The sequence below is a fragment of the Diabrotica virgifera genome, chromosome 1, assembly GCF_917563875.1.
Source record: "Diabrotica virgifera virgifera chromosome 1, PGI_DIABVI_V3a".
Classification (NCBI taxonomy): Eukaryota; Metazoa; Arthropoda; class Insecta; order Coleoptera; family Chrysomelidae; genus Diabrotica; species Diabrotica virgifera.
This window is the reverse complement of record NC_065443.1, coordinates 233,233,944-233,258,826: the sequence shown is the minus strand read 5'-3', so window position 1 is coordinate 233,258,826 and position 24,883 is coordinate 233,233,944. Positions and strand designations below refer to the sequence as shown.

At 34.0% G+C, this 24,883-nt stretch overlaps 1 protein-coding gene across 1 annotated transcript in view; it reads left to right on the top strand.

The window, feature by feature from the left end:
* The window catches only part of LOC114333105 (vesicle-associated membrane protein-associated protein B/C), an 82,522-nt gene that overhangs the window by 45,514 nt on the left and 12,125 nt on the right, over positions 1-24,883 (top strand). The window contains exon 3 of the mRNA XM_028282937.2: positions 9,810-10,105. Within this exon, the coding sequence (XP_028138738.1) occupies positions 9,810-10,105 (296 nt within the window). The remainder of the gene's footprint in view (positions 1-9,809; positions 10,106-24,883) is intronic.

Genomic DNA, 24,883 nt, shown 5'->3' with positions numbered 1-24,883 from the left:
GACAACCACCCCCAAGGTTTTATCGTATGATAGCGGCATGGTATATAAAATGATCCTTGGACTATTCCCTAGCTTCTGTGAAAATTTCAAGTAAATCCATGCTGGACGAAAAAATTGCGAGCCAAAATGCTTCATTTCCTCAATCGACTATTGGGGTCGACCGACCGGCTCTGTCCCGTCATACAGCTGACCGACTATAATAACTTTTATTTATATTTAATTTAGAATGTGTGTACTGATTTTCAGCCTTAGTAAATGGAAATAATTACCTTCGTAGGAAAGCAACTTTGATACCCTCTCAGTAACCCCTGTTCTACGTTTTGCTTGACCGACCGCAGTATGTTTCTCTACACACTCACAGTAATCAACTGTGAAAAATCTAGCTTTAGTAAATTCAAATAGATTTTTCAGCGCTGTCTCTCCGTCTATAACGGAGATCCTACAACATCATGTGATGCGATATGCTGGGTTTATTGGCAATGGCGTTCTGCTAATGCAAGATAATGCGACACGGCACACAACAAGGATTATAACACAGTAAAAATGCACTGCACTGTCAAAGTCCAGACCTTAATCCTATTGAGCATATGTAGCCTTCTCAAAAGGGATCTAAGACGATATGTACCTGCTACAACAACATGTGAAGAGCTTCGAAGGGCTCTTGTTGAGGAATAGACCACTTTTCCCCAACGGGACATCTAAAACGTGATCAGTTCTATGCTAAATCGAATGATGAGTGTCATCTAGAACCGTAGTTGCAACACACATTATTGAAACTAGTGATATTTGCCTTTTCTTGACTCCATAATTAAATTATTGTTATAACTGTAACTGTAATTGTACATGGAAGTTTTCAATACACTTATTATTCTCTCAAATGTTTCCTGGTATTCCATTTGTTACTAATGATAATGTTGGATCACGTGCTACATGAGTAACTGAATCAATACACAATATGAAATATCATTTGAAATAAATAAGAAAAGAATAACACACCGATTTTACAATGAATGTCACCAACAACAATCTTTAATAATAACGCTGTTAACATAATCATTTCTGTTCGACTCTGTTCATAAAGATTAAGCTTACATACAGGGTATTTCATTAATAATTGTCCATATACTAACTGGAGAAACCTTAACACAAAATACGAAGATTTAACCTAAAACACTTAATTAAAATGTGGTTCCTTACTGAGTTACAGGGTGTTTTATCTAAAAATTTAAAAACTATTTTTGCTCAGGATTTTAAAACTATTCGACGTATCCTTTTCATACTTGGCAGAAAGTACGACTACTATACACCCTACTGAATTATGATAAACAGACGTTTCTAGCTACTACCAGAGGCGTACGACAAGGGATAGTGGCTGGTTGACCCTTCCCAAATTCTACGCCTGACAAAATTGCTATTTTAGTGTAATTTTTTGATTGTTCAATACTTTTTATGCAAATAATATACTCTTTATTCGTAACGATAAAATTATTAGTTTTCGATTTGAAATTAAAAACGAAGGGACACAATACATTAATCAAAATAACCGTGTCGTTTCATTTTTAACTTCAAAGATCTCGAAAACTAATGACTTTATCGTTACGAATGAAGGGTATATTATTTTCATCGAAAGTATTGTAGAATCCAAAAATTGAACTAAAATAGCAATTCCGCCAGTGCCGTAGAATTTGGAAAGGGTCAACCATTCACATAGACAGAAACGTTTGTTCAACATAATTTAGTAACTTGTACAGTACCTATACTTCCAGCCAAGTATGAAAAGGATACGTCGGATAGTTTTAAAATGCCGAGCAAAAATAGTTTTTAAATTTTTAGATAAAACACCATGTAACTCAGTAAGGAACCACATTTTATTTAAGTTTTTAGGTTAAATCTTCGTATTTTGTACTAAGGTTTCTCCAGTTACTATATGGACAATTATTAATGAAACACCCTGTATATTATGCAGAACAGTAAGGCTCTAAAATAACTACATTTGGCGAAACATTTGTTCAATTTGTCAATGCAATGCATACCAATCATCACATATATTTATCATCATTTTAAATGGTAGTAGTACATTAGTGATCACATGCCAAAACACAAATGTTTTTTACAATGATAAGGTATTAACGCTTGAACTTATTTCATAAAAGAAAGAAAATTAACCGCATAATTAAAAATGTAATTATTTATATGACTTTTCATGTAAAAAAATAATTTTGTTATAGATAATCGCTACAATGTTATCAGAGGACCAGATGTTTGTTACTAAATAGAACTGTAAAACAGTGATAAATTTAAACCTATTAAATCAATATCTGGTAAAAGCTCACAAACTCATAATCAAACTGATCTTATCAATCGTAATTAGAAAAAATCTTTATAAATTGAAAAGGAGTTTAAAAAATATTGTTCTGAAGCTATTTCATTGTGGCATTTTTATAATTGACTAATATATAAATGAGTCAGATAAAATTATTAGATGAATTTTTTACTAAGCAACAACATTTTTGTTTAATTTAGTAGTATTTTGTATTTTGACAACGACACCCGATTTGGGCGTCGAAACGTTAATAAAATTATTTTTTTCAATTTAATTGTGGCTTATTTCCCATCTGAATAGTCAATTATAAAAAATATTATTCTTAATGCTTGAATAAAGTTTGAAATCTTACTGCTTGCATGCACCAGTGTTTATCCTTTGAGATAAACTCACGTTAGAGAACATAAATCCCCTATATTCCTGACATCTAACATATGTTAAAAGAGATTGGGATAAAACGCGAGGTAAATAAAAAATATGTTTGGCAGTTTACTAAATGAAACTATGTTGCCAAAAGTTTGAAATATTTCTAATATGAGAGAGCTTATAATCTGGAAGTAAGGTGTAGTTTTAAGATTGTAGGCGTAAGTTATCAGAAATTACGTTGACATTTCAGCTTTATTTTGGGTCTTTCATGCCTGGTTGCACCAACAGATCTTAAGCTTAAGACGAGAATAAGATAAGAATTAATATAATATAAGGGGGAGAGGCAGTTTTTGTTTTCATTTGATTCAGAGTTGGACCACTATCTCCAGATAGCTATTTCTGCCTCTCAGGCGTCATCGGTGGAGCTATGCAGTTACAACTCTGAATCAAACATCAACAAGCCTGCCTTCTTTAACCCATTAGCGCCCACGAGATATGATTTTAAGAATTAATATATTTTGCATTGGATAGTTATTAGTAATATTATTTGTACCAAAAATTCAAATGTATTTGAAAAGAAAATTGAATTACTTAGATATAGATATGTACCCAAATGAGTACACGGGGCACTACAACACCTTAATAAATAATGTAACAGAAAGAATTAATCTAAATGAAAAGTTTTGAAAACAGTCACTCTCAATACAAAGAGTTATATTACACTTTTCACAAATCCATCTGGCTCTTTGATGACACTGAGCACACCTTAATTGTTTCATAAGTTTTTTTCGGAAAGTGTTGTCCTACATATTTTACTAGCGGTAGGCAAAATATTTCAGGAAGGTCTTACATTTCATAATTAATTTGGCATTACAACCTAAATAAACTTCATTTAAGTTTTGTAATTCATGTTTAACGATTTCAAACTGCTCATTCCACCATGATGTTCCACCAATTTGTATAAGTTTTTGTCCATTACGTGCCCAAACACTTTTGTTCTGGTCATCTTTTTAACTGCTGTGCCAAAGGTACATCTTTTAAGTCTTCATACGAAGAGCAATGAACCTCAATTTCTCATACGTCTTTAGGTAGAGTCAAATTGCATTCATTACGTTATCATCCTCAATTTCTTCCTCATTAGTTATCATATCAGGGTCTGAAGGTATAATAACAATATCCACCTCGGACCAAAAATTAGAAGCACGAGCACGACTATCTTCTAATGCTGAAGGTAAACCTTCATATTTTTTGTATTACAGAAATTATGGAAATTTCGAACACTATTGCCCGATTTCACCAACGATACCTAAATATTTAAGAATTACCTAAGTGGGTTTAGGTACTTCCTAACTCTAAAACGGATTTCACCATACGATAAGAATTGCCTAAACCGCTTAAGCATTATCTTACGCTAGGATACGGATTTCGATCTCCCTAAACTTTAGGTATTACTTATCGTTGACAGTCAGGTTATATTTTTACAATTTTGACTAATGTACTTGTGACGTTTGTCAATAATTTGCTTTTTACCTTAATTTTTATGTTATTCTGTAATATTAGGTATATTAATTGTAATTTTGTATTTTCTTTTATATTATTAATATAATATGTGTTTGAAAATATACAAAATCCTTTGGAGTATTTTACAGGTCTGTTGACAAAGTTACGTAGTCTACCTACTACCTAACAAACTAGTGTTGTGTTTTAAAAACCCATTCATGATACAACTAAAAGTGTGTCATTAAAAAATTAATAATAAAAAGCAATTTTCAACATATTATTTATTTTAAAATTATTTTATGAATGGCATAAACTAACTTTAATTTTTCGTCGTATGTGAAATTTACAACTCTTCTTTTCTTCCATTTGACTGTACATATGATACAAATAACATACAAGACTATATTTATTATATACAAACTTAATGCACAAATAACTAACTACTAAATAAAATAACTATAACAGTACAAAACTGAATAAAACCAAATTGGCAAACAAACAATAATGACAAATAATCGAAAAGGTAAGGAAATGTCATCTTACTCTTCTTTTTATTTATCAAAAATAGTTCAAACGTACCCTAGGTAATACTTAGGAAAGCATTTCCTAGATAAGCAGTTCTTTCAGTTGTGAAATGCGATTGTTTCTAAGTATTGACTTAAGAAGTTCCTATCGATAAGAATTACTTAATAAGGCAACTGTTTAGGTATCGTTGGTGAAATCGGGCATAATACTCTCAAAATCATCTCCAAATGCCATATCTGTAACAAACTTGTAAAATATCAAAAATACTCTCATGCGCCCATTGTACTCATATGAGTACATCTAAATTTAACAACAAATAAATCACGTTTTAATTAAAATTCTAAATAATTAATCACTTAAGCCCTTTACTAAACTTACTATAAACTAACGTAAACCATTTGATGATAAAAATAAGTAAATGAGAGAAACTTACTGTAAATTTAAGTCAAGAAAATAAAAAACGCATGTGTTGACTTAATAAACAATAAATCAAAACTAACAAACCAGCTAACTAGAATAGAATAGAAATATGCTTTATTGTCATGAAAAATTTAACAATTTTATAGACAAAGCTTACAAGAATCATAAATAAAAACAATAACAAATACAATTTGAAATCATACAATACAATAACAAATAAAATCATTCAACGAAATCTGTTAATGTTGTTATCTTAGGGGTATTTAGTTTCTTGTAATTACGAAGAATTGCAACGATTTTATTGTATATGGCACTAGTATGTCAAAATAGCAGCTGTACTTAAATGAGTACAGTGAGCGCTAATGAGTTAAAGGAAATTACCTCGAATGCAATAATTCCACCTTTGAGACGCAAATCAGCGACATCTTTCGTAAAACGAGGAAACCGAAAAGTCTCAGATACAAAGTTTCTTCTTAACGTGCCCTATCAAGTCCCCTTGACGTTGGCGATTAACATGGCGAAACTGTCTCTGTCTCGAGCTATTGTAAATAGGTGTTCTGCTTTCTTTATTCCTGTCCACTCCCGGATATTCTTCAACCAAGAGGCCTGCTTTCTACCAATTCCTCTGCGTCCTTCGATTTTACCCATCATAATAAGTTAAAGAATATTATACCCGTCTCCCCTTACTACGTGTCCAAAATAGGCCATCTTTCTATATTTGATATTATCAAGCAGCTCGCGGATAGCATTTGCTCTCTTAAGGACTGCCACATTTGTCAGCATAGCCGTCCATGGTATTTTCAGTATACGTCTGTGCAGCCACATTTCAAAGGCCTCCAAACGGTTAATGGTGGATATTTTTAATGTCCTTGCTTCGACACCATACAAGAGGACTGACCAAATGTAGCATTTAATCATGCGCTTTCGAAGTTGAAGTTGCAAGGTATCATTACAGAAGAATGACCTCATTTTTAAAAATGTCGTGCGGGCTATCTTGATTCTACATTTTATCTCTTTATCTGGATACAGTTGTTCAGTAATATGGCAACCAAGATATTTAAAACTGGGTACTCTTTGAATTATATGACCATCAACATATAACCGTGAATCTTGATGGGCCAAACGGCTAAATACCATGTATTTTGTTTTTGAACAGTTTATATTTAGGCCAAACTCTCTTCCCACTGTGTCAATGTCATTTAAAAGGTGTTGTAATCCACTTATATCATCACTTAAAATAACTGTATCGTCTGCATATGTGATTGTATTTATCAGAATTCCATTAACTTTCACACCCCATTCCAAATTATGCAGCGCTTCCTTAAATATTCTATCTGAATATAAATTGAATAACAGTGGGGACAGTATACAACCCTGTCTGACACCTCTTTGTATTTTGCATATTTCTGTTGATTTTAGATTTATGCAAGCTGTCGCTGTTTGACGCCAGTATAATTTTTCTATGATTCGTACATCTTGACTATCAACTCCTTTATCCTTTAATATTTTAATTAATTTGTGATGTTGTAGTCGATCAAAGGCCTTCTCATAGTCAATAAATACAGCAAAGACATCTTTCCTTTGATCTCGGCATTTCTGCAATAACACATTTAGTGCAAAGAGTGCGTCCCGGGTTCCCAGTCCATTTCTGAAGCCAAATTGTGTTTCATCCTGGTCTTCTTCACATTTATCTCTGATTCTACTGTAGAAAGATTTTCAAAGTGTGGCTCATAAGGCTTATCATTCTATAATCGCTACAGTTTTTTGGACGTTGTTTTTTTGGTAGGGTTATGAATTCGGACTTTAACCAATCTCCAGGGATATTACCAGTCGAATAAACATCATTGAAAAGTTTGACTAGTATTCCAATGTTTTCCTCAGTTATGAGCTTTAACATTTCTGTAGGTATGTTGTCGGGACCAACAGCTTTCTAGTTTTTTGCCAATTTTATAGCATGTGGTATTTCTGATTTCAGTATTTCTGGTCCTTCACCTTCATCTAAAGTCTCCAGTTCTTCGGGTCTATCATCATTATACAGGTCATTTATATAATTATACCACGTAGTTCGAATTTCGTGTTCGTCTATTATCATTTTTCCCGACGAATCGTTTATAGTATGTGGAGTTTTCTTACGATAAAGACCAGCTACTTCTCTAACTTTTTTAAACATATTAAACGTATCATGTTTTTCATTCAACTTTTCTAATTCCTTGCATTTATCCTCCATCCATTTTTCTTTAGCTACCTTTATCTTTTGTTTAATTAGTTTCTGTTTTTCTTTGTATTCTGTTTTGTTATCTTTCAGTTTTCTTCTCTGCTCCATCAATTCCAGGATTTCATCAGTCATCCATTGTTGTTTTTTGTGCCTCTGCATCGTTGTTGTATATTTTTCCATTACTTTCCAGGTGAGATCTTTAAACGTGTTCCATATTTCTGTATTGTTTTCATTTATTGAATTCTTTAGCTGATTATTCAGGTCATTTTCTATTAGCGTTTTGTTGGATGCTGATATATGTAATTTTGGTGTTTTGGGGCTTTCTTCGACTTTTTTGAGCTTCACTTGGATGTCAGCTATTAGAGGATTATGGTCTGAACCGATATCTGCACCAGGATATGTCGTTGATCTCTTGACACCATTCTTAAATCTCTTGTTTACTAGAATATAATCTATCTGATTTCTAATTATATGAAGTGAGTTATCTCCTGGTCCCTTCCATGTATATAATCTTCTTTTGTGTAATTTGAACCATGTATTTGCGATTATCATGTCATGTTCTTGACAGAACTGGTATAATCTATCGCCTCTTTCATTGCTCTCCCCTAGTCCATATTCACCTATCAGGTCAGATCTTCGTCCTTGACCAATTTTCGCGTTAAAATCTCCAATAATATATGTGATTTCGTTCCTTTTTAGATGGTTAAGTGTATGTTTTAATTGACTATAGAATGATTCAACATCATTGTCATATTTCTTTTCTGAAGTAGGGGCATATATCTGGATAACATTAATATTAAATAGTTTACTATTTAATTGGAGTATCGCTAGTCTGTCGTTCACAGGTACACAATTTTTAACATATTTCTTGAATTTAGATGTTATAAATATGCCAACTCCATTCCTATGATATACGTCATCTTCTACACTTCCAGAATAGTATAATGTGCCTTCATCTTGTTCACATGTTCCCGCTCCAGGCCAGCGGAGCTCACTGATGCCCATTATATCAATTTTTAAGCGTTTAACCTCTTGAACTAAGTTACCGAGCTTGCCTGCTGCATAGAGGCTTTTAACATTCCATGTGCCTAATCTGATTGTACTGCTAGACATTTTTAAAGTTGTCGTACTTTTTAAATTGTAGGGGTTTCGTGTGGTGACGACCGGGAAGGCCCTACAGTCTGGTGCGCACCCTTCCCTGCCGGATCTTGGTTTCCGAGATCCATGATCAGTAATACTCTGATTATGTTTGGATTGCGCCATGTTAACTACAAAGTTTAGTGTAATAAAACAATTGAAATAATTGAAATAAAATAATAAACAATATTTTAGAAAATACTTAATATTTTAAATCTAAGACTTTTCGTCAAAAGAAACTGTTTTCTGGTTGCATCCTGAATCTTCTGCTTTAACTTTCACCGGCTTCTTTTATTTCAATTATTTCAAGTGTTTTATTACAGTAAACTTTGTATCTGAGACTTTTCGTTTTCCTCGATTTACGAAAGATGTCGCTGATTTGCGTCTCAAAGGTGGAATTATTGCATTCGAGGTAATTTCGCTTAAATAAGGCAGGCTTGTTGATGTTTGATTCAGAGTTGTGACTACATAGCTCCACCGATGACGCCTGAGAGGCAGAAATAGCTATCTGGAGATGGTGGTCCAACTCTGAATCAAATGAAAACAAGAACTGCCTTTCCACCTTGTTCATCTTGTTCATGTTCTACTCAGATTTTTGAGTACTCGAAACTGTCTTTCGGCTCTTTTCCTAGACGAAAAGAGAGTAGATACGTGACCGTTGTCCTTTCTGCTTTGTTCTATATTCGTCGTCTCCTTGCTTATAAATTGTTAAAGCCGGAGATTCAGGATGCAACCAGAAAACAGTTTCTTTTGACGAAAAGTCTTAAATGTAAAATATTGTTTATTATTTTATTTCAATTGATCAATTGTTAAATTGATTTATTACAGTAAACTTTGTATCTGAGACTTTTCGGTTTCCTCGTTTTACGAAAAATGTCGCTGATTTGCGTCTCAACCAACGTTCTGAATGGACATGGTATATGAAGAAGAAGTGGTATACGAAAAAATTAATGAATTTAAAGCGAGGCTGCTTGTATTAAAGAAATTTTAAATATTTTACCACCACAGGGTAACTTTTTGGGCTAAATGTTTGAATTTCGTTATAATTTTATTCCATGACAAACCATGACTGTTACTATTAATTTATTGAATGTATAATGAATGATTATTCAACCTTGGATTCGATTTTTAAAGCACCGTAGTTTCAGTACTGCACGTCTTTCTCTGACATTCATAGTTTTTAATATCTATATCTTCCTTAGACTACAATGTACGATGTAGAATGGAGTAAAAAGATTAACAAATTTACTATTTGATAAAGAATATTTTGGTTTTTTTTGAGTAGAGAATCCTCAGGTAACATTTAATTTTTTGTATTTGTAGTTTTCTTCCAACCACAACCGTTGTTGTTCGACACTGCGGAAAAGAACAAACACAAATTCATGGTGCAGACAGCATTTGCTCCCGAATCGGACTTCAACATGGATCAGCTGTGGAAGGAAATTACTCCTGATCAACTGATGGATTCCAAGTTGAAGTGTGTCTTCGAGTTACCGCCTGATCAGACAGAAGGCACCACTGAAGACGCTACTAAGTTTAGTCCCAAGACAGTTGCTGCTAATTCTGCAGTGCCAGACAATAGTAACGTAGAGTGGGAGCTAAAGAAAGCTGCACAAGAGGTACTGAAGGGTATTTGTATTTTATATAATTTGTATTTTATGTAACCAAACTAAAGGCGGGTATATTAATTTGAAGACAACTTCTAGATGTTCTAAAAATGGTGTAGCTTTCTGTCTTATTTTCTGTCATGTCTTCTAGTTAATGTAAGCTGACAAAAATTGTATATAAGTCTTTTCAATTTTGTTTTACTATCGGCCGATTCCTTATGTGGGAAAATCCGCTTATTTGTCATGAGACCTATTTTTAACTCATGAATACACTTCATTCTATGAAAGCCAGTTTAGTATTTCTTCTTCAAGTGCCATTTTTGCGACGGAGGTCAACAATCATTGGACTCTGTAGACGGCTGCTCTGAAAAGTTTATTTAATGTACAGGGTTATTCACTATATTTTGACCCCACTGGAAACTGCTTTATTTACAGAATAAGAAAAAAATGTAAAATACAAAAGTTATTCGATTTTTTAATTATGATTTTTTGACATATATATCGTACTAGTGACGTCATCCATTTGGGCACCCAAAAAAAATTTTGCACACTGTATAAATAATTATCTTAATGTTTATATTACTGATTGCCTTTCAAATGAGCTAGCACTCGACCCCTATTCTCATTTAAAAAAATAGTCGATTACGTTATCACGCCCTGATGGATGATGTCACTAGTATGTTATATATTATGTCAAAAAATCATATTTTAAAAATCGAATAACTTTTGTATTCTACAATTTTTTCTAATTATGTAAATAAAACAGTTTACAGGGGGGTCAAAATATAGTGAATAACCCTGTACTGCCATTCTCTTAGGTTACGCAGCTATGATATACATACTACGTCTCCGTATGCTTTGTTTCCCTTGGATCTTTACCTGCAAAGTCAGTTAGAGCGAAGTCTCTCCACGTGTAATATGTCTGAGATATTACAATTTTCTTCTTTTTGTTGTGTTAAAAATTGTGACATGTTCTGTCCACGATATTTTCATAATTCTTCTATGCATCCACAACTCAAACGACTCCAGTTTTTTCATTGATGTCACATGCAATGTTCAAGCTTCCATCCCATAAAAGAAATTCGAAAAAACGTAGCACCTAGCAACCTAAGTCTTAGCTCCGTTTACTTTAAATCCGTTCTTCTTATTTTGTTGAAATTTGCTCTAGCTTTTTCTGTTTTTATTTTGATTTCCTGGAATCAAAATAAAAAAATAAAAAAAAACAGAAATTTTTTTTCTGGAATTTTTTTCCTGGAATGTATCCCGAATAAAGTACGTGTCTCCTAGTGGCGGGATACGGGCAACAATACATTGGCTTATAGGGCAGTCCTTACAGTAGGGATCCTGGCCTATACAGAAAAATGCAGGCGGGTGTGGGGTAATACTGCACTTTGGTTGCATTGGTGGTGTATTGGCTAAACGTGCAGGTCAGGGTATGGTGCTGATAGAAAAGGCATTCAGGCATCAAATATCCAAAAATCTTTTCAGGCCATAATAATGAAAAGACCTTCTCCAAACGCAATAAAAACTTATACTGAAATGATGGCATCTCCTGAGGTAAAATGTTCCGGAGGTAAAATGAGCCTCCGTTCGGATCTCCGGGTGAGGACTATCTCAGGGGGAACACCATTGCAGGTTATAAAAATCAGGATAGGGTCTTGGAATCTTGGTAGTCTTACAGGTAAGAGTCTGGAGTTAGTGGATGCGCTCAAACGAAGAAGAGTTCAAATTGCTTGTATTCAAGAAACTAGGTGGAAAGGACAAAGGGCGAAAGAACTAGGCGATGGATATAAATTGTGGTATGTAGGGAGTAGTAATACTAGAAATGGAGTTGGTATAATTGCTGATAGTGAAATGAAAGATAACGTAGTAGAAGTTGTAAGAACGAGTGATAGAATGATGTCAGTGAAATTTGTAATTGATAAAGAGGTATTGAATGTTGTGTGTGTGTGTGTGTATGCTCCTCAAACAGGTCTAAGTGAGACTGAAAGAAGAGCTTTCTATGACCAATTAGGAGACGTACTGAGTAATATTCCAGCAGAGGAGAAAGTTATAATAGGAGGTGATATCAATGCACATGTGGGCTAAGCCAAGACAGGATATGAAACAATACATGGGGGATTAGGCTTTGGAACTAGAAATGAAGCTGGAGATGATATGCTAGAATTAGCAACAGCATTGGATATGGCGATTGTTAACACATTCTTTAAAAAGAGAGAAACTCAACTTATTACCTACAAAAGTGGACAACATCAATCCCAAATAGACTACTTCATGATAACGAAAGAAGACATACGTGAATGCAAGGACTGCAAGGTAATAGTTAGTGAGACAGTAAGCCAACAACATAAGCTGCTTGTTCTGGACATCGAAGTAAAAAGCGAAACTAAACGAAAATATCGGAGAGGACCACAAAAAATCAAGTGGTGGATGCTAAAAGATGAGAAGGAAGGTCTATTCAGGGAAAGAATAGTAGAAAAAATATGTTGGAACATGAAAAGATGCCCTAACACAATTTGGAGAAAAATGGCCAATATAATTAGAGAGGCGGCTATTGAAATACTTGGGAAAACGCCAGGAAAGAAGTTTGAGGATAAAGAGACTTGGTGGTGGTCAAATGAAGTACAAGGAAAAATAAAAGAGAAGAGAAAATTATATAAAAAGTGGCAAGAAACCAGATCGGGCATAGATCTTCAAAACTATATGGTCGCCAAAAAGGAAGCGAAAGTAGCAGTAGCAAAAGCTAAAGCAGAAGCATATTCAAACCTATACGATCAACTTGATACCAGGAAAGGCGAAGCAAAGATATATGAAATAGCCAAACAGAGAGCAAAGAAAGCAAGAGATTTTAATCAGATTAGATATATCGGAGATGAAAATAATAAAATACTAATTCACGAAAAGGATGTCAAAAAGAGATGGAGAAAGTATTTTGACAGTTTATTAAATGAAGAATTTGACAGACAGCCTGTGGAGTTAACGGAGACAGTAACAGCAATGGTTACCAGAATAACAAACGAGGAAGTGGCTCAAGCGCTTCAAAAAATAAAGAAAGGAAAAGCAGTCGGACCAGATGATATTCCTGGGGAAGTATGGAGAGCATTGAGAGAGACAGGAATAAGTTGGCTAGCAGGTCTATTTAATAGAATTATGGAAGTTGGACAAATGCCAGATGAATGGAGAAGCAGTATATTAGTACCTGTCTACAAAAACAAGGGAGACATACAACAATGCACAAACTACAGGGCTATAAAACTACTTAGCCACACCATGAAAATATGGGACAGAGTAATTGATAGACGGATACGTGAAGAAACCGATATATCCGATAATCAATGTGGCTTTATAGGCCAGGGTAATAAGGCAAAAATATACCCTGTTCGTGACACTTCAGCAGCCAGGGTACTGAAGCGTTTTTTCGACAAGTGATACCTATAGGAACAAATTGTAACTATTTCCTGCGTAGGATCTGGCGGCCATTTTTATTTATAAACAATTAACTGTCAAAAAATGGCATTTTCCCTTTTTTTTTCAAATCAATGGAAAACAGTGAAACTTATGGTTTTTTTAGTACAAATACCTTTGAGATTATGGAAAAAGCTTTAAAATGACGTATTACAAAGTTTGATATATTCATTTATTGTTAATATAATTGCGAAAAAAGGTCGGAATGGCAAAAAAAATTATTTTCGCAATAATTGTTGTAAAAATTAGTGTACAGGTTTGAAATTTTTGTCAAATGAGGGTTCTTTCGTGCTTAATATGTGAATATAATTTCAAAGCGATTCATTCAATTGTTTAAATTTTATTCGAATTGTTTATCTCAGAGAGCATTTTTTTTGCAATAACATAAGTCAGAAAAAAATGACATTAGAACCATTCCACAGGTGTCAAATGGAAGAGCATGAGCTATATTTTCAACTTGGTTTAAAAAAGCGAACAAAAAATGCATTTATTAGTAATAAATAATTATGCAAAAGTGTCGTAAATCTTTCCTTATAAACTTTTTGGATAACCTTTTCCAAAAAAATTAACTTTTTTACCCTGTTTTAAGTGCACAACTACTAAGTAATGTTATTTATATCATAATTGATAAAAAATTGTAATAAATATATATAATTTCTTATATAACAAAATGAAAAGTTTATAAGGAAAGATTTACGTTACTTTTGCATAATTATTTATTACTAATAAATGCATTTTTTATTCGCTTTTTTTAAACCAAGTTGAAAATATAGCTCATGCTCTTTCATTATAAACCTGTGGAATGGTTCTAACGTCATGTTTTTCTGACTTGTTATTGCAAAAAAACGCTGGACGGAAGGGCCGCCCGAGAACTTTATCGTACCGATCTATTATCGTTATGGTACTAGATACTGGAATTCTATAAAAATAACAAAGTTACTCGTTATTTTGATATTTTAGAAACACCTACTGTACTTAAAAGTATTTTATGGTTCTACGCATCATTAATTCCTGCATTTGAGAAAATGTTCGATGCCATATTTCGGGGACACACTATAGATGTGTAGATTATTGCATAAATCAATAGAATATTATAGTCATACTTTCATTTCAAATTAGTTCATTTTTCTGAGAAATTAATAGTTTACAATATTTGCATTTCATTCTATTTCGATTACGCCAGTCAATGCGCGAGATTAAGAACAAGATATTATCTCCAAATTCTATCCTACTTCATGGATTTTAATGAAATTTTGGGAGTAGCCCAATCTCCTAATTCAAAGTCTATCCTATATACTATGGCGCTTTTATCATGGGGGAAGTTCCCACCACTTCTCAGGGGTGAAATATTTTTATTTTCGAGTTACATGGAGAAAAAGGAAGATTTTTAAGAAAATTTAAAAATTCATTCTATAATTTGATCACATTTTTTACAAAAACCATTCATTTTAAACCCGTTCAACATTTTGAAAGTAGAAATAACACTATATATATATATATTAAAAGGTATTGTAGAAGGAAAACAATGCATTTAAATTATGGTAGATGGGGAGTTAAATGTATATACTTTTCATTTTTCCTTAAAGTACATTAGTCATATATTTTTTTGCACCATATCTCGCTTAGTTTGTAAGTAACCGACATTTAACGGTGCTCGTTTTAAAGGCCTTTTCAAACACTACAAAAGGTGTTGGTAGCATTATACACCTAAAACCTACCGTTCCTCTGTTATTTCAAGTTGAATACACCAATTTGAGCATGCACCAAAAAACAAACTATTTTCACCTACCATATCTCTTTTTGTATTATAAATAGAACATTTACGAAGGAACGAATCTCTTTATTATTTATAATCTAAAAAATGTTTTATATAGTGTTTTTAGTTCGATGCATAGTTTTTAAGGTATTCACAAAAAATCCGTCCGAAAAGGTGTCATTTTTCAATGAAAATGGCCAATTTTCAACTACGCATAACTCAAAAAGTATTGAGTTCCAAAAAAAAAGTATAGACCAGTTTTTGCTTAGAAATAGGTTCTTTAGCCACTTTCGTGCTTATTTTGACCAACAAATTTTCCACCCCCTTGAAGAAGTGGGAACCGCCCCAAGATAAAAGCGCCATAGTATATAGGGTAGATTTTGTTTCTTGAGCTATTCCCTACTTACTATGAAAATATCAAGTACATCAATGTAGTAGGATGGAATTCGGAGCCAAATACCCTCATTGACTGCCCTACAATAATGCTCTGCTATGAACGCGTGAGAGAGGACACACATAAGATTATAGCAAAATTTCTATTTACCGTAACTTTTCGAGTTTTTGAGCTACAGCAATGAATTTTATGTCATTGGAAAGGTAATTTTGCATTATTTCAAAATATGTTAAAATATACAGGGCGTATCTAAAAAATTTAAGATTTTTTATTCATTTCCGGTTCAACCGGAAGCCATATTTTTGGTAAAATTTATTGTGATAATAGATAATAAAGTACCATATATGTTTGCAAAATTTCAAATTTTAGTTTCTATTAAGAAGGAAGTTACGGGCACTCGAATATTTTTTTATAAAAAATTCATAACTCCCCTCCTATGGGGAGTTAAGATATATGACTAATGTCATTCAATTTACTGATAGGATATCAAAGATATATCAAAAAATAAAAAAATTCCTTGGAGCCATTTTTGAGAAAATCTAGTTCAAATTTATGTCAAAATGTGACCCCTTAAATATAGGCAACCCGTAACTTTTTCTGAAAAACGATAACATCCTTCTTATAGCCCCATCTTTAGACTATATAACGACTTTTTCAAATTAAACTTATCTTCAACAAGTTTTTAGATAGATAGGGAAATGTGTCGGGTGGGCGGTCGGCCATTTTGGCCGCCATTTTGAATTTGGAAATGTCAAATTCCGTATTTTTATTTACCTATCGATGAGCTTACTTTGAGTTGAATTTCATTCATTTCGGTCAAATTTGCAAAAATGGGCCCAAAATAACCCCCCTATTTCGGCCCCCCTTTGAGAGGTTTTTTTTAAAAGCTTAGTTTCTCGACAAAATTCTCTTAAACTTACTCATACCGAATTTCATCAAAATCGGTCCAGTAGTTTTTGCTGGGCGGTGGCGACATACGTACGTACGTACATACGTACGTACGTACGTACGTACATACTTCCGACATGTTTTTTTTATTTGCTTTTTAGACTCAGGGGGACTCAAAACGTCGAAAAAAAGTGAAATCTGAAAAAAATTTTTTTGCACGATCCTATAACTTTATCTATTATACTATACTACGTATATAGTACGATAAAGTAAAAATGCTCTCTGGCATAAACAATTTGAATCAAATTTAAACAATTGAATGAATTGCTTTGAAATGTTTATCACGTATTAAGCACCAAAGAGCCCTTATATGACAAAAATTTCAAAGTTGTACACTAATTATTACAATAGATATTGCGAAATTAATTTTTTTTTGCAATTCCGACCTTTTTTTGCAATTATATTAACAATAAATGAGTCTATCAAACTTTGTAATACGTCATTTTAAAGCTTGTTCCATAATCTCAAACATATTTGTACTAAAAAAACCATAAGTTTCACTGTTTTCCATTGATTTGAAAAAAAAGGGAAAAATGCCTTTTTTGACACTTAATTGTTTATAAATAAAAATGGCCGCCAGATCCTACGCAGGAAATAGTTACAGTTTGCTCTTATAGGTATTCCCTGTCGAAAAAACGCTTCAGTACCCTGGCTGCTCGAGTGTCATGGGAAAAACCTTATTACCCTGGACTATTATGCAGGGCAGATCAACAACAGATGCAATTTTCATTGTAAGGCAACTGATGGAAAAATACAAGAATAAAGAGACCAACGCTCATATGGTATTCATTGATCTTGAGAAAGCATATGATAGAGTTCCTCGAGAGATTCTGTGGTGGGCACTCAATAAGAAAGGAGTCCCTGGCGAATATGTAAAGATTGTGAGAGATATGTATGAGGGAGTAACGACTAGTGTTAGAACAGGTGTGGGAGAGACTGATAAATTTCAGGTGAAAGTAGGATTGCACCAAGGCTCGGTGCTTAGTCCCCGTTTATTCTCATTAGTTTTGGACCAGATAACAGCGAAACTACAGGGTAGTATTCCATGGTGCCTAATGTATGCTGATGATTTAGTGTTAATAGGAAATAGTGAAAGAGACTTAGAACAAGTGGAACAGTGGAGACAAGCTCTGGAGGAAAAAGGTTTAAAACTTATTAGGACAAAAACAGAGTATTTGGAATGTTCATTTAAAGATGGAGTTACTACAAATAAAATGGTATCTTTGGATGGTGAAATGATTGTGAAAAGCAATAGTTTGAAGTACCTAGGATCGGTATTACAGAGTAATGGAGAAATAGATGAAGATTCATGCAGTAGAATTAGGGCTGGATGGATGAAGTGGAAAGAAGCGAGTGGTGTGTTGTGTGACAGAAAAATTCCAATGAAGCTGAAGAGAAAATTCTATAAAACAGCCATAAGACCGGCTATGATGCACGGAACTGAATGTTGGGCAGTGAAAAAGACAGGAACAGCGAATGCATGTGGCGGAAATGAGAATGCTTAGATGGATGAGTGGAGTGACAAAGAAGGATAAAATTAGAAATAAGTATATTGGGGGAAGTCTAGGTGTGGCACCAATTGATGCCAAAATGAGAGAGCATAGGTTAAGATGGTTTTGGTCATGTTCAACGTCGAGACGTTAATCACCCAATACGAAGAATAGCTGAAGTGCAGATTCCTGGAAGGAGTAGGACAGAAGAGTAAGACCAAAGAAGACCTGGGGGGAGACGATAAGGCAGGACATGTTGGTAAAGGGGATTAACATTGATATGATTCAAGATAGAATTGTGTGGAGAAATGCAATTAGGGAAGCCGACCCCGCATAGGGATAAGGCAAAGAGAATGATGATGATTTTGATTTCCTGGAATTAATCATTTGTGCAGTTAATCATTGTTCCAAGATATGCATATTTGTCTACTTGTTCGACATTGGTTCAGTTTATTAGAATATCCTCGTTCTTCATTTGAGTTTTCGATATTCTCATAAATTTTGTCTTCTTGACGTTCATTGTTAGACCGTATTCTTTTCCTTACTCCTCTATTCTGGTCACCATTCTCCGAACATCTTCAATATTTTCGGCTGACATGACAGTGACATATTAGTAGGCGTTAAAAAGAATTGGCGATAATACACATCCCTGTGTCACCCCCGTCTGATTTCAATTACTTCTGACAGCTCTTCGTTAGTCTCACCCCCGTCTGATTTCAATTACTTCTGACAGCTCTTCGTTAACACATACTTTTGCTCACTGCGTATAATATATTATATTCGATATGATCCTGGGTCATTATCTGATTTCAGGGCATTCATGAATGTAATTGTTCATGTCTTACTTTGCTTGTGTATCTTGATTGACATCCAGGCACCTTTGTATGAGTATATTAAGTGAGAAAAGATCTTCACGCTTTGCTATGTCATTGCTAAACTCAAATTGTGTACCATTAATGAATATATCCAGTTTACAATATGTTGAATATGGATTACTTTTAGTAGTAACTTTACCTTATTGGACATCAAGCTAATAGTGCGATAATCGCCGCATTATCTTGGGGTTTTCTTTTTGGGGAGATAAGTAACAATGTTAACCAGTCTTTGGGTAATATGCCTGAGCTATAAAGTACACCGCACACATCTTATGGAAAATATAATGTCACTTAAATGAAATAAAATTTACATAAATAGATGCGCCCTGAAATTTCAATAATTTGATACCATTGCGCCAACTCTGAATTTTGCTAAATTAGGGCGTTAATTGTAATTAAAGTTTATCGAAATCGCATTTTGAAGTCCATAAAACTGGCATTCATAAATAATATTAGTCTAGTGGCTATTGAATACAGTAGCCGATTAAGGCGGTACAACTAACCAAATTATACCTACTTTATTATCAATAATAATAGGAAAAGATAAGAGTAAGCATCTGCTTTAATCCCTTAGAAAGATTTATGGAGTAAGCCAATCACAAGATCTTTTTTCTCTCTTTGACACACGTACTACATTCCTATTTGATTTTAGATTTATTTTTATCAATTTACGCTCTTGTTAATCAAAATACAGAGTTGATGGTATCAAATTATTGAAATTTCAGTACGCATCTATTCATGTACATTTTATTTGATTTGAGTGACATTATTTGAGTGTTACTAAAACATCACTGTGCTTCTCCTCTATGATTTTTTGTATTTTGATAAGCATGTCAGGTCCAGGGCTTTTCCCACTCTTCATTGTCGTTATAATAATTGCGTGTAGTACTTCTCATTTTGTGATATCTAACGTGAAATTCACACTGGGATTGCAGTACGGCTAAGATAGAAATGCGCATTCAGTGTTGCCACAGTTCCTGTGCGACGCTCTTGAGAGAGTAATCAACAACTGGTGAAGACCGACAGCCCTGTGCGTTTATTCCCCATTAGAAATGTATTACCACAGCCACCTAAAGCTTACAAGCCGTGAACTAAGAAAGGCAACACCGCAACAGCTGTTTAAGGTAGTCCGATAGTCCCATTGTTTACATTATTTCAGCACAGCAAAATAATGAGAGTTATCACGAAACCCTAATTAAAAGATCCTTTAAATAAAAATACAGGACATGTCTAATAAAAGAGAATTATCTAAAAAACGTATTTTAAGGAATCTTTTATTTTGACAAATGACAAATATTTATGTTTAATTATAAAAATAACCTAGAAGATTATGTGTTGTGTTGTTGTTGTGACCTATAAATTTAATAAAATCCTTGTTAAAAATTAAAATAAGATCAGTGAAAGGAGTAACACGTTAAATTTAAAGAATACCATAATCAATAACACTCATCTTACAACATGGCAGTGCAATTAGAAATAGCTATTTTAGAAGTTGTTAAATACTTTTGCATATTATAAGCATATAAAATGGGGAATTTATGCATAATGCATTATTAGGGGAGTGGATATTAAGTCATCAACTACCCAATGACACAATGGCAGAATCCTCAGACATCGGTTGAAGTGATGTATAATTAATCACAAATTGCTCTAAGAATTGTTAGTGAAAGAACATTTCCTATTTTGACATGTGGAATTAGATGCAAGTTACCTTTTTTTCAAAGAATAATAACAGCTAGTTCATATTTACATAATAAAATAAGAATAACAACATTTATTGTCCTAATAATATTTTTTATAACGACTTCACAAGATATTTCATTTCTTCACTGGTGTTCCGCTGTTGCACCATCTCATTTGAACTGCTTCTGTCGTGGATCCCTGAGTCTTCATGCCTTGGTCATCTGGACCTCTTCTTTTGTTGCAGTAGTTAATAGAGAAAACCTTGAAATACTAGCAAATGAAGATCCTGTTGATATTGATATAGAACAAACTGTAGCAGTACATTTTCAAGCAGGAGCAAATCTAGTACCATAAAATTTTGTGTGTGTGTGTGTGTTTGTTTTAAAATATAATTCGCCATTTAAATCAAGAGTAAATGGTTACATTCTTTTCACAAACTAAGAATTTGAAACTTGCGAGTGTTAGAACGCACAATGACATTCCAATGGTGGCTCAAGCAACCCATGGCAACTTTCACATTACACCGAACGTTCCAACCGCCGTGCAATGAGAAAGGTACCACATGATTTATTTCTTGAGCCACTACCACAGTATAAAGAGGGACAGTAGAACCACTCTCCGAAAAATTGGAAGTAAAGTCTGTAGTCGCGCATGGCGACCGCGCAATGTTCTTAGTCGCTTTTGCCGCACTCTCGCATTGCTAGTCGCATAGAAACGTACGGATTTTAACAAGGAAACCCCGCATCCACCACTGGTGAACTACTAATTGCGTACTGCCGGTATTACTTCTTGAGATCAAAGCGCCGACAGAGGGGTGGTTTTACTGTGGAACCTCTATATACTGTGCCACTACTGTAATGTCATTGGGTATTCTAACCCTTGCACGTTTCAAATTCTTAGTGTGTGAAATGAGCGGTTATGTTGATAATTTTATTTTACTGCACTGCAGTTTGTTAATAAATTTATAAATAAAAAATACATTATATTGGTGTCTGATTTTATTATCCTCAGTGTGTTAATAAATTTATAAACACACACATTGTATTGGTGTTTTAAATGACAAAAATAATAATAGGATAAACAAATGCTGATGGCATGAAAACGAAAGTGTAATACTTTTGATTAAAAACTTTTCATTACTTACAAATAATATTTAAATTCCTTTTTATAAACTTTTTGTAATAACTCGAGCTTCAATAAAATGTTCTCTTTTTAATGGAATAGGTCCGCCGAATAACGTTGTAAGCGTCACATTGTTCGTTTTTGAGAAGTCAAAAAAGTTTTAAAATTGGGACAATGGTGAGTTCATACATTTTAAGGGTGGGTAATACAGTTTGTAATTTGTATTCAGAAACTTTATTATTAACTCATTTCTTAAAAACGAGTGATGTGGCGCTTACAACGTTATTCGGCGAAACCATTAAATTGGTTTGGGTCAAAACATTAATAATCTATATGAGAATAAACTTTGACTTATGAGTAAATAAAACAACATACAACTTGGATCAAATATCCAAAGATGTAATAAATACAAGTGAAGTTATACATCTTTCTTCACATAATTTGACAAATTTGTCACATATTTGACACGTTACGTGAAAATAGGGGATCTTTTAATAAAAGATCTTTGTCCTGTATTTTCCTTAAGCAAACAAGCAAGCAATTTGATTTAACCCAGTCTGAGCAATGTGTTCACCCCTTAAAATGACAATCAGGTGTAACAATTCATTAAGCGAGGTGTATTATTTTGTGCATAAAAAGAGGAATCACTTCAACGTGCTCCAGACTATCCCTTTTCGCTTTATAGCACTCTGATGTGCGATAGGGGCACACTGTCAGCCAAATGCTCTTCATGAGAGAGTCCTGGGTACAAGAACTCCAACATGGTTTTTAACCGAATCAAATACAGGCTGGCGTGAGCTTTATTTCTGTTATCCTCTACTGACTTATCCACGAAACTAAAATTGCTTGCTTGGGCCTCAAGGCTGTTCCGGACTACTCACAGTTCGGAGACTTGGTACTGAAGGGTTTGGGCCCTACGTGCACAGGTTTTTTGGTTTTGTTAATTTTTTTGGTGGCTTGCACTGGTTGTTGTTAGTATTTTTAAATTTTTTTATTGGCCGAAGCTGTTTTTTAAGTTTTATGTATAGTTTTTTGTAGGATGTCATGAAAAAGATTCTATAAATGGGCCTACAAAGTGTTTGTGCATGTCCATTTTATACTGTACTGTAACTGGCAGTTTACTAAATTCTAGTAACTCTCTAGTGAATATTAGATAAGTAGTATTGTTTAAGAAATTTTGTTTCAAGTTTATAATAAAAAATTAAACGAAAAGTGAATTAATTCTACCTGTACCAATGAATTAATTAACACGTATTAGCATCCACTTGGGGTTTGTAGTTACTAAAGCAGTGTTCTGAATTTAACAGTTTGTACTATATCTTATTATTTAGTAATCACACAAATATTACAATATACATTAGAGGTACTTTTTCTTTTTTAATCAAGTAACTCACCAATAATACAATAAAAATCAACAAGATTAGCATAAACTCCCCATGTAAACAAAGTAAATATGGACTACCATCGGACTAGCTTCAACGTTGCCAATTTTCTCATTTCACGGCTTGTAAACTTTAGGTAGCTGTGGTATTACCCTATAGCGATACGCTTTAATTACTATTTTCGCTAATTTTAATATTTTTTCTCAGAAGCGAAACAACTTAGTCATTCGAAACTCACATTTATTTAAAATCGCTTCGAAACCATTTCGAAAACCTCCGTCCTACGCAACCGTCGCATCATGGATCCAAAAGTACCTTCATTTTCAAAGACATGAAAACCACCTCTCATGTTTTCATCCGCCGTGATACAATCAAAAGCAGCTTAGAAAACCCATATCACGGGCCTTTTCCAGTTGTTAAGCGAGGTGACAAGACTTTTGTCGTCCGGGTAAATGGAAAACAATCAACAATTTCCATAGACAGATTGAAACCAGCGTACGAGCTTCACGACTCTACCTGTCACGAAACAAGAAACGACAGTATCCAGCAAAACAAACAACAGAAGAGCAAGATTTACCGGAAGCTACCAAGAAAGTGTTAGTTCACAGTGTATTAAGTGATTTTTTCGTCCTCCTCGTATAAACTTTGCGTTCTTTATTTTTTTTTCTATTTTCAATTCTCATTATAATTTGTATATATTTTGTATTATCTATCGTCTTAGTCTCTCGGAAGGGGGTGTATAGCGATACGGTTTAATTACTACTTTCGCTAATTTTAATTTTAATATTATTTCTCAAAAGCGAAACAACGTCACAACTCAACAGGCAAACGCATCGGGTCTGGTCGTCGCTAACATCCACCTTTTCTTCCGAGACCAAAGCGAAACACATTTATAAATAAAATATTTATCGTTCTTTTTATTACATTCATTTCAATTAAATTCCGGCAACTCACCCATCGGAATAACCCTAGCTTAGGCGTACTGCATTCTCGGTGTGAATTTCTCAATAGCCCTTTTTTTCTGAAGTAAGTTCTATGTATTCAGGCCCGCACTTTCTCATCTAACAGTTCGTCTATTTATTCTGTCCAGCGTTGTACTTTATCCCACACCAATGAGATTTTGTTGTCTTAGTCTTGCCATTTCGTTTATTTTCTTGTGTAGATTAAATAGATAGCAAAAGAAACGTTTGGATCAGAGGAGTAACCAAAGTGAAAGACGTTAACAAACACGTGGGAAAACTCAAATGGAAATTTGCAGGTCACAACACCCGACAATCAGATGAAAGATGGAACAAGCAGATGGTCTACTGGCGACCTACGGAACACAAGAGAGGAAGAGGAAGGACTCAGATGAGATGGAGCGACGACCTTAAAAAGCATGCCGGATCCACCAGTGGAAAAGAGAAGGGGAGGAATGTGCTCATAGATGGATAGATTAAGGGTCGAAGATAGACATATAGATAGATAGATTAAATAGATCGTATCTTTTTTGATCCTCGATCTCTTTGCATTTCTCCAAAGTATTTTTCTTTTGCCTGTTTTATTATCGTTCTGATCTCGTGGTTGATCTCCATGTATTTATTGTTATCTTTGGTCTTACGTTTCCGTTGTTCCATCATATTGAGTATCTCGTCATTCATTAATTCTCCTTTTTTCCTTGCGGAAGTCTTTAGTA